The 15,941-nt window shown below is 43.4% G+C and overlaps 1 protein-coding gene across 4 annotated transcripts in view; it reads right to left on the bottom strand.

The window, feature by feature from the left end:
* Positions 1-15,941, bottom strand: part of NAXD (NAD(P)HX dehydratase) — a 49,997-nt gene that overhangs the window by 1,327 nt on the left and 32,729 nt on the right. For all 4 annotated transcript variants that reach the window (XM_054162868.1, XM_054162866.1, XM_054162867.1 and 1 more), the window contains 4 exons: positions 14,514-14,564; positions 14,328-14,432; positions 13,821-13,941; positions 3,843-3,963 (listed from right to left, as the gene is read on the bottom strand). In XM_054162868.1, the coding sequence (XP_054018843.1) occupies positions 3,843-3,963; positions 13,821-13,941; positions 14,328-14,432; positions 14,514-14,564 (398 nt within the window). The remainder of the gene's footprint in view (positions 1-3,842; positions 3,964-13,820; positions 13,942-14,327; positions 14,433-14,513; positions 14,565-15,941) is intronic.

The following is a 15,941-nucleotide window of genomic DNA, read 5'->3' on the forward strand; positions in this document are numbered from 1 at the left end:
GTCTCAAGATCACCAGACCTTGTTCTTATGGGCGACTTTAACCTGCCTGATACCTGCTGGGAACTCAGCAGAGGGCAGGCAGTCTAGGAGGTTCTTAGAGTATATGGAAGATAGCTTCTTATCCCAGCTGTTGTGTGAGCCTACCAGGGGTAAGGCTCTGCTTGACCTTCTTTTTGCAAACATTGAATTCTCAATATGTAGCCAAGCTAAGAGGGGCAGCAACAAAACCTCCACTCTGGACTTCCGGAGAGCAGTCTTCAGGTTACTCAAGGAACTAACTCAGAAGGTCCCTTGGGAAACAGCCCTTAAAAACAAAGGGGTGCAGGAGAGCTGGACCTGCTTCAAGAAAGAGATCTTGAAGGCTCAGGACCAGGCTGTGCCAATGTGCCGGATGATGAGTCGCCGGGGCAGACAGCCAGCCTGGATGGGTGATGAGCTTCTAATGGAATTAAGGGAAAAAAAGAGGGTGTATCATCTTTGGAAGGAAGGAGAGGGAACCCATGGAATGTTTGAGGATGTTGCTAGGTTATGTAGAAAAAAAATTAGAGAGGCAAAAGTCCATTTAGAGCTTAGACTGGCCTCTGCTGTGAAGGACAGCAAAAAGTCCTTCTATAAATGTATTAATAGCAAGAGGAGGGACAAGGACAACCTCCACTCTTTGGTGGACACAGAAACATGGCAACGAAAGATGAGGAAAAGGCAGAGGTACTCAACACCTTCTTTGCCTCAAATTCTAATAGCAGGATAGGTTGTCTTCCAGACAACTGGCCTTCTGAGCTGGCAGATGGAGTCAGGGAGCAGTAGAGTCCCCCTGTGATCCAGGAGGAAGTAGTTAGAGACCTGCTTAGCCACTTGGATGCCCACAAGTCCATGGGACTGGATGGGAGCCATCCTAGGGTGCTGAGAGAGCTGGCAGATGAGCTGGCCAAGCCGCTCTCCATCATTTTTCAGCAGTCCTGGCTCACTGGAGAGGACCCAGAGGACTGGAAGCTGGCCAAGGAGGGCCTTCCACAAGAAGGGCAGGTTGGATGAAGCAGGGAATTACAGAGCTGTCAGCCTGACCTCAGTGCCAGGCAAGATTATGGGACAGGTCATCTTGAGTGCAATCACACAGCACTTGGAGGATGGCCAAAGGATCAGGCCCAGCCAGCATGGATTTAGGAAGGGCAGGTCCTGCCTGACCAACCTGATCTCCTTCTATGATCAGGTGACCCACCTGGTGGATGTGGGGAAGGCTGTGGATGTAGTCTACCTGGACTTCAGGAAGGCTTTTGACACTGTCCCCCACAGCAAACTCCTGGCCAAGCTGTCAGCCCCTGGCTTGGACAGCAGCACTCTGCACTGGGTTAGGAACTGGCTGGAGGGCCGAACCCAGAGAGTGGTGGTGAATGGTGCCACATCCAGCTGGCAGCCAGCCACTAGTGGTGTCCCCCAGGGATTCCTGCTGGGCCCCATCCTGTTCAATATCTTTATTGACGATCTGGATGAGGATACTGAGTCAATCATCAGTAGATTTGCAGATGACACCTAGCTGGGGGCAGGAATTGATCTGTTAGAGGGTAGGAGAGCTCTGCAGAGGGACCTTGACAGACTGGACAGATGGGCAGAGTCCAACAACATGAGATTTAACACATCCAAGTGCCGGGTTCTGCACATTGGCCACAACAACCCCGTGCAGTGCCACAGGCTGGGGTCAGAGTGGATGGAGAGAGGCCAGGCAGAGAGGGAGCTGGGGGTACTGGTTGACAGTAGGCTGAACATGAGCCAGCAGTGTGCCCAGGTGGCCAAGAAGGCCAATGGCATCCTGGCCTGTATCAGGAATGGTGTGGCCAGCACGAGCAGGGCCACTGTACACTGTACTGGTTAGGCCACACCTTGAGTCCTGTGTCCAGTTCTGGGCCCCTCAGTTTAGGAAAGATGTTGACTTGCTGGAACATGTCCAGAGAAGGGCAACAAAGCTGGTGAGGGGTTTGGAACACAATCCCTGTGAGGAGAGGCTGAGGGAGCTGGGGTTGCTTAGCCTGGAGAAGAAGAGGCTCAGGGGAGACCTTATTGCTGTCTACAATTACCTGAAAGGAGGTTGTAGTCTGGTGGGGGTTGGTCTCTTCTTCCAGGCAACCAGCACCAGAACAAGAGGACAGAGTGTCCAGCTGCACCAGGGGAGGTTTAAGCTGGATGTTAGGAAGAAATTCTTCATAGAGAGAGTGATTGCCCATTGGAATGGGCTGCCCGGGGAGGTGGTGGAGTCACCATCACTGGAAGTGTTTAAAAAGAGACTGGCTGGGGTGCTTGGTGCCATGGTTTAGTTGGTTAGATAGTACTGGATGATAGATTGGACATGATCTTGAAGGTCTCTTCCAATCTGGTCTATTCTATTCTAAAGGCTGTGGGCTTCTGGCCTCAAGTCAGTTAGAGGTCCTATTTCTAAGTTACTGCCTGACTCCAAAGGGATCACAATAGCATCCTGTCTACTTAACAGAAGAACCCTACCTATTGTGCCATTAGCACCTCTAAAAGCCAGTACAAACTCAGGTGTTTCAAAATGCTGCTCTGCACAGGCCCCTTTTGAAACATCAGAGCCTGGCAAAAGCATGGAAGGACTGGCTGAAGTGCCTGCAGTGCAGTCCACAAGCTGATGTCCCGATTAATGGAACCCAAAAATCTCCTCATTTCCTGAAACACTTGAGATAAAAACAGGCCTGACAGAGCAGGTGTTTTGAGAAGGACCATCTTACCACCACCGAAGACACGAAGTATTGCTGATGGCCATTATATTTTCCCACATATTTTTATCTATAAAATGAAGGATTTTGAGCAAGCTGTTTGGAAAAGCCACAGGAGGCTGAATCAGGAGAGCCTGAAGAACACGTGCTGCATTTGCTAATCTTTCCAACCATTTAATACCATGCAAAAAGGAAGCCACCCTTTTAATGAAGCAAAACAAAATTCCTCCTTTGGTGGCAGCTGCAACTTCAGATACACAATCTTGGTTTCATTTTTCATCCAGGGGATGTTAGGTTGCAGCATTTTAAAGTCTGGTTCAACTGTTCCCTCCTTCTTCCCAAGGGATCATAGTGCAGTACTCTCACCACAAGGGAAGTACAGACCAGTTAACTCCTACAGACATTTGACAGTGTGTATCTGTAACCCAAAGACTACAGATGATCTCCACTCCTTAAGCTTCAATAGACCATTTGTTTTTTGGAAGAGGGATTGTTAGTCCTTAACGGTTTGTGTCAATCTACCTTTCAACTTTAAAGCAGCTACTTTCACAGAAGGACAATGTGGCTGCATGGTCCAGACAGGAATTGGCATAATTTAACAGAAGAGCCAACAGCTGCAGCCACAATGCTGCTTTGGCTATGACCAAACTGAACTGCCATTTGGCCTTAAAATGGTTACCCTCTCTGAAACACCCTTTTATGTGCAAGTTCCAACTTACCTGCTCCATGGAATTACTTAGATACAACACAAGAGGATTCACCACATTATAAGAACAAAGCTAAATGACATGCTTTTCTGATTTATAAAGATGTTACTGATGGTGACTAACACTTCATTTTCTTCCTACTTTCTGCCAACACTGAATTTTTGAAAACATGCATCCTTTAAAACCAGTGCAGGTTCACACCCTTCTGCTTCAGACTTAAGAGATGCTAGATTACTGAAGAGTTTGTCTTATTACAATTGTAACTAGTATGTAGATTTCTTACAAGGACGTGAATGCCTCAGTCTCAATGACTCCAGTTTCACTTGGAGATTTCTGTAACAGGCCTACACCAGTTGCCATAGAAGAACACACCCACAGACTCAATTAAGATATTATTAATTAATATTCATACCCATTTGTTTTTTCTGCTCCAGCAAGAAATGCCCAGTGTGCTAAGACTCCAAGAGAACCAGAAAGGAGGTCCCCCTGTCCACCACATCTCCGGCTGCTTCCTTCGTGACTGCATACAAGTACTATGGACAGACAAACAAACAAGATAGAATCATCTGCATTTTTCTGCTGTTTGCAATGTCACCATAGGTGTGAGGGTTAGCCTCTCAGGCACACAGCAATTAACAGGTGCTGGATTATCACAGGCAGCAGCATAGACCCAAACATGCCATCTTAAACACGACATTACATTTAAAAGATACTTTTCTAATTGCTTTTCAGTCTGCACAATGTATATTGGCTTTCTGCACTTGATTGGCCTGCACAGAAGATTCAGTCACTGATGAGTGTAGTGACTCACATGAACCCGTGCTGCTAGGATGAGCCATCACCCTGAGTTGGATCCTGTCCCTCCACAACAACATGGTACAAACACCACTCTCCAGAGTCTCTGACCTTCGGTTTTCACATGTAAATGAAGGTGTTTTACAAAAAGCAACTGCAAAACAGAACTAAAATCTCAAAATCTTCTGCCATGCACACCAGAAAGATATTTTCCTGAATACAGCCTTTTCCCCAGGCTTTGCAAAAACCACATGCAGAGACGTCTCTTTTTTCGTCAGTCAGCAGTGTCCTCAGCATCCATGGATGTTTCTGTCACTGGATAAGCTCTGTCAGAATACCTGATACTGCATTTCTATTGGAACATACAAAGGGCCCTGGTCAAACTGATTTCTTTGTGAAGCTTTATGAAGAACATGCAGATGACTTCAACAAATATAACTTCTTTGCTCTCCACTCTCAACAAGCCCAAGCAAGAATCCTGACGGACACGTAAGGAAACAAAAAGAAAACAGCATCGATTCTGCTACCAAACTCTCTTTGTATGTATGTGTCTACCCCCAGCTTTTCTTTCATGCTCGGCTCTGAGAAAAACAAACAAACAAACCAGGAGAAATGTATTTCCCTCTCCTAGGAGAATGGAGGAGATGGGAGAATCACTTGTGACTAAGTAGCGATCCTCAGCAGCTCCAGTCAGCTAGTGCAGAGCTACTGAGGTTCAGGACTATGCACACGATGGTTTGTGCACCCCTGAGCATGCCAAGTGCACAAGCAAAGTATAAAGAAAGACACTGCCTGGACAACAGTTCTTACCTCAATTTTCTCTAGTCATTTGGGTTGGGTTTCTCCAAGATGCACAAACAGAAAAGCTGAACTGTTTTAGAAGCAGTACTAGCTGTATTTTTAAAAGCTGTTTTTCTCTTGCAAAATAATGGGAAAAAATCTGCTCTTAAATATTAAGAGGTTAAAAAGGATCTGTAATGCAAGTAGGACCTTTCCCATTCATGAGCATAGCCTGGAGAAGAGGAGACTCAGGGGTGACCTTATTACTCTCTACAACTACCTGAAGGGAGGTTGTAGACAGACGGATGTTGGTCTCTCCTCCCAGGCAGCCAGTACCAGGACAAGAGGACACAGTCTCAGGCTGCGCCAGGGGAGGTTCAGGCTAGATGTTAGGAAAAAGTTCTATACAGAGAGAGTGATTGCCCATTGGAATGGGCTGCCTGGGGAGGTGGTGGAGTCGCCATCACTGGAGGTTTTCAGGAGAAGACTTGATGGGGTGCTTGGTGCCATGGGTTAGTTGTTTAGGTGGTGTTGGATTGGTTGATGGGTTGGACGCGATGATCTTGAAGGTCTCTTCCAACCTGGTTTATTCTATTCTATTCTATGTATTCTATGCATTCTGTAGTTCATTTCTGCTTTTTTGTTACTTGCTGCAGCAAAGACCTGTTCTTCACTTCTATGTCCTACTGATTTTTCCAGCAGTAATTGCTGGGCTTGTGAGTTGTGCATTTTTGCTGCCACTGAGAGGGCAAAGATTCATCAGTCACCAGGAACGTGGCAGACACTGCTGCAGCCTTGCCAGCAGTTAATTTTCCCAATCGCTCCTCTCCCCTCCCCCCTCCTCCCCAAATTAGGATTCTGGATGTGTTTCTCAGGGAGCAGTAGTTAATGTCAAATTTCACAAGTGTAATGCTCTTCTGAGTTAGCTATTTGAAGAAGGCATGCCCTTTTGGGTGGCATGGGTTACTTCCCTTTTTTCAAAAAATCCAGTGCTTTGGAGAAATTACCTCTAATTCTGCTACTTTGAAGATGGTATCTCACAGGATTTTCACTTTGAGGGCTTGAACTCCTGGCAGGAGGCAGGATGGAAATCCTCTGTTCAAAAGCTTTGGGGCCTTCTGACTGACAGCTGAGCACAAGCCCCTGCTTATTAACTGTATGTCACCATCTGCCACTATTTGTAGCCCCACAAGCTTCCAGTCAGTGTTGAGCTATACAGGAAAGCAAGATCTCCTCAAACTAGGCCAATTATAATATCCTGCTACAGAAAAAAAAAAAGTGATCTTTTGTTAGTGTTTTTAAAAAAAAAAAGTAGGTCTCAAGTATGTGCAGACTACCTCACAGGCAGCAACAGAAAGTAGACCTCTGTACACCGCAAAGAGATGCTGAAAAACAAATCCATGCAATGCCTTCAAAGAAGCAGAATTACTGGAAAGTCACTTGAGTGAGTGAGGGAAAAAGTAACACACTTGGGCTTCTTGCACAGAGGCTCAGTTCCTCAAAGAACATCTCAAAATAAAAGGATGATAAACAGCACAACAGGCAATGGGAAAAGGAATGAAAAACTCCTCTGAAGTACAGTCACTGTTAGAAGCTTTTAAAATAAAAGCAGGAATACCACACTACCATCAAGACGTGCTGGCACACTGCCAAATCCACGAAGGACAAAGTCTTCCTGATGCTTTTCCCAGCTCTTTTCTAGAGCAACAAAAATAAAACCGGCACCCTCCCACTCCTGCAATCCAACATCCCCCACTAAATGTCTGTGACCCGCTGTGAAGACAGCTCAAGCAGCTCTTTGAAGGACCACAGGGGTGACATCCTTATGTGCTGCACTGAGCAGTGACAACCAGTGACAACATTACAAGACTTCGATTAGATGGGTATGACTGAATAGTCAGCGATGATGCTGAGAAGGGGGGGGGGGGGGGGAAGTTCTATCCCTCAGAATAGAATAGAATAGAACAAACCAGGTTGGAAGAGACCTTCAAGATCATCATGTCCAACCTATCATCCAACACCACCTAATCAATTAAACCATGCAACCAAGCATCCTGTCAAGCCTCGCCCTGAACACCCCCAGCGACGGCGACCCCACCACCTCCTCAGGCAGCCCATTCCAGTGGGCAATCACTCTCTCTGTGTAAAACTTCCTCCTAACCTCCAGCCTAAACCTCCCCTGACACAGCCTGAGACTGTGTCCTCTTGTTCTGGTACTGGTTGCCTGGGAGAAGAGACCAACCTCTGCCTCACTACAACCCCCCTTCAGGTAGTTGTAGAGAGCAATAAGGTCACCCCTGAGTCTCCTCTTCTCCAGGCTAAGCAACCCCAGCTCCCTCAGTCTCTCCTCATAGGGCTTATGCTCCAAGCCCCTCACCAACCTTGTTGCCCTTCTCTGGACACGCTCCAGCAAGTCAACCTCCTTCCTAAACTGAGGGGCCCAGAACTGGAGATGCAGAACAAAGTATTTATACAAGGACAAAGTACTTTTCAGTCCATCGCTCATCGAGGCTATGCCACATTCAACTAGGGATGAACACCTGCATCAGAAAGCCTAGAAAATACGGCTCTTGGAATAGCTGAGGATACCAAGACATCGGACAACAGAGAAACTGTAAAGACGGAAATCACCACAATGTGTCAATGCTGAAAGGCAGCAGCACAGGCCACTTGAGGTCAGTCAATTAGTTTGACACCAGACTCAGTCAAAATAATGGAGAGGTTCATCTGTAGTTCAACTGACAGACCTTAAGAGATAGAAATACACAACTAATGCCACTCAAATTGTCTGCTGGGGCAGGGTGTCTTGGTTTGTTTTTTAATAGGTTTGGGAAACCAAAGCTGGTATCTTTATTACACAGGGTGATAATTTCAACAGTCACTAAAATGCATATAAATACTGCAGAGCTGTATGCAGCAAATACATCACCGCCCTCACACAGTCACACTGATTTCTTCTAATCCCATGGAAAAAATCAGCACTAAAGTATGGGTTCAACAGAAACAAAAAAATGAAGGCTGTCACATACTAACAGAAGCAAAAATTAGGAAGTTTTAAACTCCACACAAAATTCTGCCCCATACTTGCTGGGTGACTATGGCCAAGTCATTTAGCAGCTCTATGTTAATGCATTTCAGGCTATAAAATAAGTTACCATCACTGTCTTTTCAGCACTCCTTGAAGATAAGGTGAGCATTAGCATTTGGGTAAGCATTCAGAGCATGGTGTAATACTTAACTATACCATTGCCATCAAGTTTTAAGCTGGAAGAACTCCCAGCCCTGACTGTGTTGGCAGATCAAAGCCCAGACAAATGACCCATTTACAGGTATTGTATGATTAATTTAAAAACAGTCTGTTATGTAACTGAAAATAGCTGTCCTCTCTTTGAAAGGTGGTGGGGGGAGGAAGAACTTTGCAGTTTTGCTGTGATCAACTGCTGTGAGTTAACTGTGAAACAGATTTTGACATGGCAGTACACAGGCAGCCCTACTTACAGCAATAGCTCCTAGACACATTACAGTTAGGAAACCAAAGGCCCATGGAGTTTACAAAGTAATGTATGCCTGTGTGTTCTTGACTAACAGTGTTCACACCTTAGTGAAAAACACCCAAACACCCAGGGATTCATTCTTCATGTTTGTATTTGGAGCACAGAATGTGAAATATGGGCTAGGTTGCCAAGGCTAGACACGTAATACTGAACGATGAAGGCAGCTGAAGAGCCTATGTGAAGCTATCACATTTACTGACACTGCAGCCCAAAAGACAGCCTGGACATTAGAATTTAATTCTTGAATCTCAGACATCCTCAACAAGCTCTTTGTACTTGGTTTTCCTCTTACTGAGCAGGACTACTGCTCTGGTCCCAATGTCCTTGGCAATCTGTGCATGAAAGGCACAACCATTCTTACTTCTGGTATGATCCAGACGGATTGGATCAGCTAACATCAGCTACCCCACAGAACAGCAAATACTCTTGTTTAATTAAAAGGCTTAAGAATTCCATTTTCTATGCAAGACAAAGTAGCTATCGAGGACCATTTTGCTCCACCAAATGCAAGGATCAGGTTTAGATCATTACTGCATCTCTTACTGATACACATCTCTGACCTGGCCCATACTCAAATAGCAAGAAATGTATCTTTTCTCCTTTTGCAAGTTAGCTCACAAAAGCACATGGCTGGAGACTGTGGACTCCCAGGGAGCATACAGACAGGGAAACTAATGACTTCGGCTGGAGAAATCACTTAACTGATGTGGAAAATGTAAGCTGGCTTTTATATAAAGGTGCTTATAGTGTTATACTCCCTAATCACACTTTTAAAACTTCGGTAGGTCCTTGAGTGTGAGACATCAGGCAATTTAAAAAAGGGAAATCATCCAAATTTTACATTGCTTTTCTTGTATAGGTAGAGTAGCCATGGGATGGATGCCATGACAGGTGAGTGGTGCCAGGGAGACAGCAAGCTGAACTACATGTGCAAAGGAGAGCACAGGGACACAAAGGACAGGAACCACAACCTCCCTGTTTTGCCCATTCTGCAGAAGCAGGACTGGAGACGAAGGTGCTGCCTCTCAGTTAAAAGCCTAGGTAAAACTAGCTGGGCAGCTCAGCTTGTCACTGTAAGAGCTTTTAGCTGAGAGAGGTAGGGACTAACAAGCGCTTCCTTTCCAGCTGGCACAGGCAATGAATGGCAGAAATCAGAAATACTGCTTGGGGATTTATGGCAAGAGTCAGCTTTTTACCCTGTATTCAGTACTTAATAATCCCTCTCACATGCCTCATTGCTTCTCTTGACCATAGCTACAGCTGGAGAGAAACTAAGTTTGGCTACTGGCTCCAGGTAAAAGTAGTCAAAGGAAGCAGCAGGCTGGTTACTCATAAAGTCTGCCTTTTGGAAGGGAGAATAGGACAACACAGGTGCTATGGAAAATACAGAAAACTCATTACAGTAGTTAAAAACAAAAATATGAATCTTCTGCTTCAAGGACCTAACTAAATTTTAAACATGTTAGGAACCAAGACTGGTATAACCACACTTTATTATTGACCAGATTGTCAAAGAGTAATAACAAGAAAACCTTAGAGAGCTGTGCCACAGTGAATTAAAGCTGACTTACCTTTCACCCACAGGCTGAATACTCATGCCTACCCTGGCCAGTGATGGCACTGATATCACCTACCAAGAGCATGGTGAAGCTCATCTTTGTAGAGCAGGGAATCAATAACTGTAGACCAAGCTATAATGTGAAATTACAAAAGGAAAGAGAAAAAGAGTATATAAAACTTAATTTTAATCCTGGTGATTACCTTTACAGGGCAGCTGGCAGCTCATAACTGAAATTGAGAAGAACTTCAGAAAAACCTCCTTTGAAGTGGAGGGCTGCTGCTGACTTCACAGAGGCCATGTATGTAGTTCAGTATGGATTTTAAGGTCATGAGGTATCACCTGCATCACCTAATCTGATCTTTAAAAACAAACCTCAGAAGGCATTCAAGCATTTCTGTTTGGCAACCTTTCGAAGTTCTAGGTATGTTATTGTCATAGGTAATTTTTTGTTAATGAAAAGACTGCCTTGCTTTTAACCTTGGGGCAATTTAGGCTGGGTGCCTGCTGTTACTGCCACCTAAGTTACACCTTTTCCTGAGTGTCCAACCCAGTAGGTGAACACAAGAAACAGCTTATTTCTAGCCATAAATCCTGCGCCCTATAAATCCATCTGCAAAGTCTTTCTCTTCCTCTTTCTTCCCTCTCTGCTCCCGTGGGAGATGCTCCCTATAGGGTAATGGTAGGGTAGTATCTCAAGGCCTCTTAGGCCTGTCTGGGCCTAATGCCAGGAGGAGAAGGTGGTGGTGGTGGTAAGTCTCAGACCTGGCTAGCCTGAGACTAGCCTAAGAGTGGTGGTGGGAAGGAAGAAAGAGCCCTGGGGGGTGTTTTTGGTATACCACCAGGTGGGGAGAAGGGAAGTGTTGGGGGGTGCCTTTGGATGTGGTGTAAGGGACTGTACGCTTTGGGATATCTTTGCCACTATGCTTTGTAGTTTCTGTGAAACACCAATTGCTTTTCCATTTAAGATTTCCATCACTCTCCAATCCATTTGTGTGCGTGTCATTCTTTTGTCGCTCTCTGGGCAAGAGAGGATCTGTCCGGCTCTAAGCCAACACAAAACTGAATTTACTGAGCTTCACCTTCAGTCAGAATATGTTGTGCCTGCCTGTTTACAGACCTATGTACTGACTGTAATCCTCCACCAACACCTGTACTTCCAGCTCACTATCAAACCATCCAATAACTGGTTTTGTTTTCACATACAAGTAAGTAAGTTGCCTACCGAATTTCCTACAGACTCACGAATAAAAGTACTGTGAAAACAAACACTACAATCACTCTAAGCTATGAAGTATTCACCAAGTCAGTCTTCCTTGCTGCAGATTTCAGTATCTTCAAAAAGCCTTCCTTGCACAACAAACAACTGAGCACAAAACACTAAAGCTACAAAGTTCAGTTTGCAATTTCTGATTTCCCTGGAGAACACTGAGACTTCCTTTTTCCTTCCTCTCCACCCTGCTCCCCGCCCCCCCAAACCCCCCCCAAACCACACACACCACCCCACAAACTCAGTGTATTCCTAAAAAAAGAAATATATGGAAACTACAGCGTCATTGCACTGAGCAGATCATCTCAAGGAGGTGAAGCCTACAAACAGGTACAGCTTAAGCACTGCAATCATGACTTGAAAAATAAAACGCAAGACGAGTACAGGATTTTTTTCCATGGTATTTGATTGTTTCCAGAAAACACTGGCCTGATCTAATTATCAGGATTTCCCTCATGCTAGAATCATCATCTGTGTTGTCTTAGCCCAAAAAAACCAAAAACCAAAACAAAAACCCAAACACATCACAACAAAGCAGACTCAAAAGAACAGACAGGTGAAGTAAAGAAGTAGTTAGGAGTGAAAAATCTGGGAGAGAATTCAAGGTCAGTGACATGACAACATGTTCTGTGTTGGGGCACACAGCTGACAGCAAAATCTCCTTTCTCAATGTAATGGCATTCGAGAGGCTTTTAAAAAGTTCACTGATTATATCACCCACAGAACATCCTTGTTAAAAGAAAGCTGAAGTCCATAGTTTCTGCAAAATTCACAAGAACCTCTTTGCAAGCAACACAAACCCTAAAAAGAGTGTTTGTAACCGACATTATAACCTGTACTAAACCTAACAACTGCTTTCTAACAGTGCAGCATTTCTACCCAAAATGTCTGTCATCTGGAGAGAGAAAGAATCAGTGCTAGAAGGCAAGAAAAGAAACCAGTTGATAGCTGGACTTCAAACAAAGACTGTAAAGTCACAAAACTCAAATCAAAAGGCCACTTAACTAAGAGGAAAAAAATTAAATCAGCATGTGAGGAAGAACAACACAGAAAAAAACCCCAAATAAACCATGTAAAGCCCCTCAAGCACACAAGACACACCAAACCTGTGCCACACCTGAACACTAAGGATTGAAATTGGAAAGAATTTCAGTTGTTTCTCATTTTTGTAAATCTGTGGGAGTACTTTTATCTCAAGAGTAACAGCTCAAAGAAGAGCTGTTAATGTGGTCAGTCTAAAATGCTCACCCAGTTTTCCCAGCATTTCTGTATAAAAAGAATATTATTGCCATAAACAGTAAGAAAGAAAGAAAGAAGATACACTACAGTGCTCTAAAGCTCTCCAGCTGGCATAAACTGGAGCCAGGGTATTTTATCTGCTGGCAGAGGTCATCCTCCCTTAAACCTGGCCTGACTATCCCAGGTTACAAATCAAGCCTGCTATGGGTGCAAGTATGACAGCAGATTGCATGCAGAGCAGCTTTGGTACTATATGACTAACCAGAGTGCTTCACCACACAGAACTGTATTGCTTCCAGATTCCAGCTTGCTTCAGTCTGCTGTAGTATCTGTACTAATAGGGGGAATGTGGAAGGTGGCTCTGTACAACCCAGCTGTCATTTTACATCTGTTTAAAAAAGACTCCCTTGGCTCCCAATAATGAAAAATTGCCTGTATGCACAAACTGATTCTGAACCAGCATGAACATTTACCTGAGATTAATATTTCAAGTAAACTAGAAGCTGAGCTGCTGCTTGCTATGTATGTGAAGTAAGACCACACAGCCAAAATGCAATGAAGGCACTCACAAATTAATTTTATACTGATCCCAGTAAATTAACTCTATAAAAAAAAGCATGTGTTCTATTAAGTATACTTTAACCATAATAACGAGTGACTGTTTAAAAAAGCTGTGATGGCAATCTAGAGTTAATTTGTTTTGCTTCTCTTTTAAACTGTCAGGGCTAATGTGCAAGTCATGTATCTGCATGCTAATCTACAGACCCATGGTGAACAGCATCAAGGAAACAAGAAGCTTGTGAACCTCAAGATGCCTTCATTTTTAACACACCCACACCCACCCCCCCCCAATGTATGCTTAAACAGCAATACTGTTCTGCCTTAATTTACCTATGAGATCTCCACTTACATAGACTGTCTCAAAGATTAAAAAGATTAATTTCCTGTGTAATGTAAAACATAAATTAATCAGCTGTTTAAACAACAAATAAAATCAGCATTTTTTTTCAGCAAGTAAATATCAATTTACAGAAACCACCTAAAGGTAATCTGCAAAGACAACCATCCCACCCCTTCAATGATCAGGGGGAATACAGGCAAACAATTAGTATATAGTCCAACCGCTGGACCATGACTCAAAGCAAACAAAGCAAAGCAAAAATCACATTGCTAAAAGCAAAAGGCTTCACTTACCTTTCTCTCCATCTGAAATAAGATCTCTTTCTCCCTTCTGAACAATTGTTAAATTCCCCATGGCTTGGCTGAGTCTTAATACACATCCATGATGATCACTACTGTCTACAGGATCTCTAAGCTACAACACAAGAATTTCATACACAGCACATATTTTACTACTAGAACAACATATCCTAACACATGCTACTTCAGCATACATATGGGAGTTAAAAAAATGGGGGTGGGGAAAGCAGCAGCATCAGTCATTCCAGGGTTTGTTTGGTTTTTTTTAACTATAGCCACTGCAGTGACAATGAAATGCACAACCAAGAGGCTTTTTAAAAGAGCTGTTTAAGAATGTTCTCTGTTGTGGCAATTATCCCATGGAATAAAAATTAAGAGAATGCTTCTTTCACATACAAGAAGTGGCAGGTAATGTTTAAGCCAGTAATAAGCTGTTTATTTTTAAAGACTAAAAAGACTAAACTTGCATTCATGTAAATATCAATATGGAAAACAGCTCACCATGGCTTCATACAGTCTGCTAAACTCCATATAGTTTGGGGTAAGAATAGCTCGCTGGTAGCCCTGAATAAGAGAAGGCTGCTGGGAAATGAGCCACAGTCCATCCTGCAAAGGAACAGTAAGAAGAACATTTACTGAAGAGATTCCTAAACGTGGAATCACTGACCGAATCAAGAAAGTACTTACAGCATCAATAATGATAGGAATTCCTTTCACTTTTGATTTTTCTATAATAACCTGAAAAAGAACACACCAAAAAAAGCAGGTAACTTTAAGATGATTGATAATTTAAATCCCGTAAGATCCAAACCAAATCCATACAATAAATCTGATCATGGAAGTTGTTTTTACAAACCAAGATAAAAAAAAACCCAAACCACAAAACAGTCTGTTATAGTCTGTAAGCTAAGGTAAAACATTTTCATATCAACCAGTAATTTTACAATCACATTATTCTCTCCTTTGTTCAAGTATAAGCAGTGTGGACAGGATTCCATAACTGATGCCTTGGTGTCGATATGCAAAAATAGAAGGGCACAGTCTCACTCACTTTCCCTGGTGTAGGAGACATGCAATGCTGAAGTAAGCCACGCATGGTAAGCATACATTTCCAATGAAAAAGAAAGAAAAATCCAAGTGAGTATTGCCCTGATAGAAACCTATCACTAACCACAGTACTAATTTTAGTTGCCTTTCTGATGATAGCCCCCCTGCAGTATTTCAGTTTACATACAAACATTCCAAGACAAATAGTACATAAGATGTCACTTCACTCATGGTCCTGGAGGTTTTATACTTTTCAAAGCAAAACTGAGGTGACCCAGACAACAGAATATTTGCAAATTTTTTTCAGCAAGCAGCATCTACTAGCAGATTGCCTGTCCTTGTTCCCTCTCCTGAGCAGTGAAAACTACTCAAGCTTGAGCTTTTTTAATGAGCAATGGCTGACAGTCAAGTTTTTTGAATGTTGGTCATTACCAACTTGCCTTTGAAGCTGGGGAGTTTTATCTTTTTTTCCTGTAGAAGATGACAGAGAATGGTATCCATCCAAAAGTCTAATTATTTTTGAATGTTATTGAGGTCTTCAGATTAGCTATTTGTATGGCACTGAGCTCCACAGGTTAGCAAGACATTATGTAAGGAATAACAAAGGAAGCCAGTTTTTAATTAACATTCAGAGTATCGAATGTCTATCTGTTCTTGTATTGTGGTCAAAACAAACGCCGCCCAGCTTGCTTCCTGCAAACTGCTGATTATAGAATATACATAACTTCATGATCTCACTCCTACCTGGTTCTGCTGCTTCTAGTATCAGTAGAAATCTCTCCGTTTTCAAATGGATGACCAGAATTTATTTAGCAGTGTGCTTCAGCCCAATACTACTTTTGTCTGTTTGGGCACTGTTTGCATGCTGGAAGCATGACACTGAAATACTATCCACTGCTCCAAGCCTGAGGACTTGTTCCAACACACATCTGGAGCTACACTAGAAGCTACTACAGAATAAAAACCTTTCATAATACACACATGCTTGCACAGGTCTCAAGTTTGTACTCTGTGTCACAGACTGCCAAGTGTCCATGCTCCTTGGGATTCCAAGGGAACACCACAAGT

This window comes from Dryobates pubescens, chromosome 7 (assembly GCF_014839835.1).
Source record: "Dryobates pubescens isolate bDryPub1 chromosome 7, bDryPub1.pri, whole genome shotgun sequence".
Lineage (NCBI taxonomy): Eukaryota > Metazoa > Chordata > Aves > Piciformes > Picidae > Dryobates > Dryobates pubescens.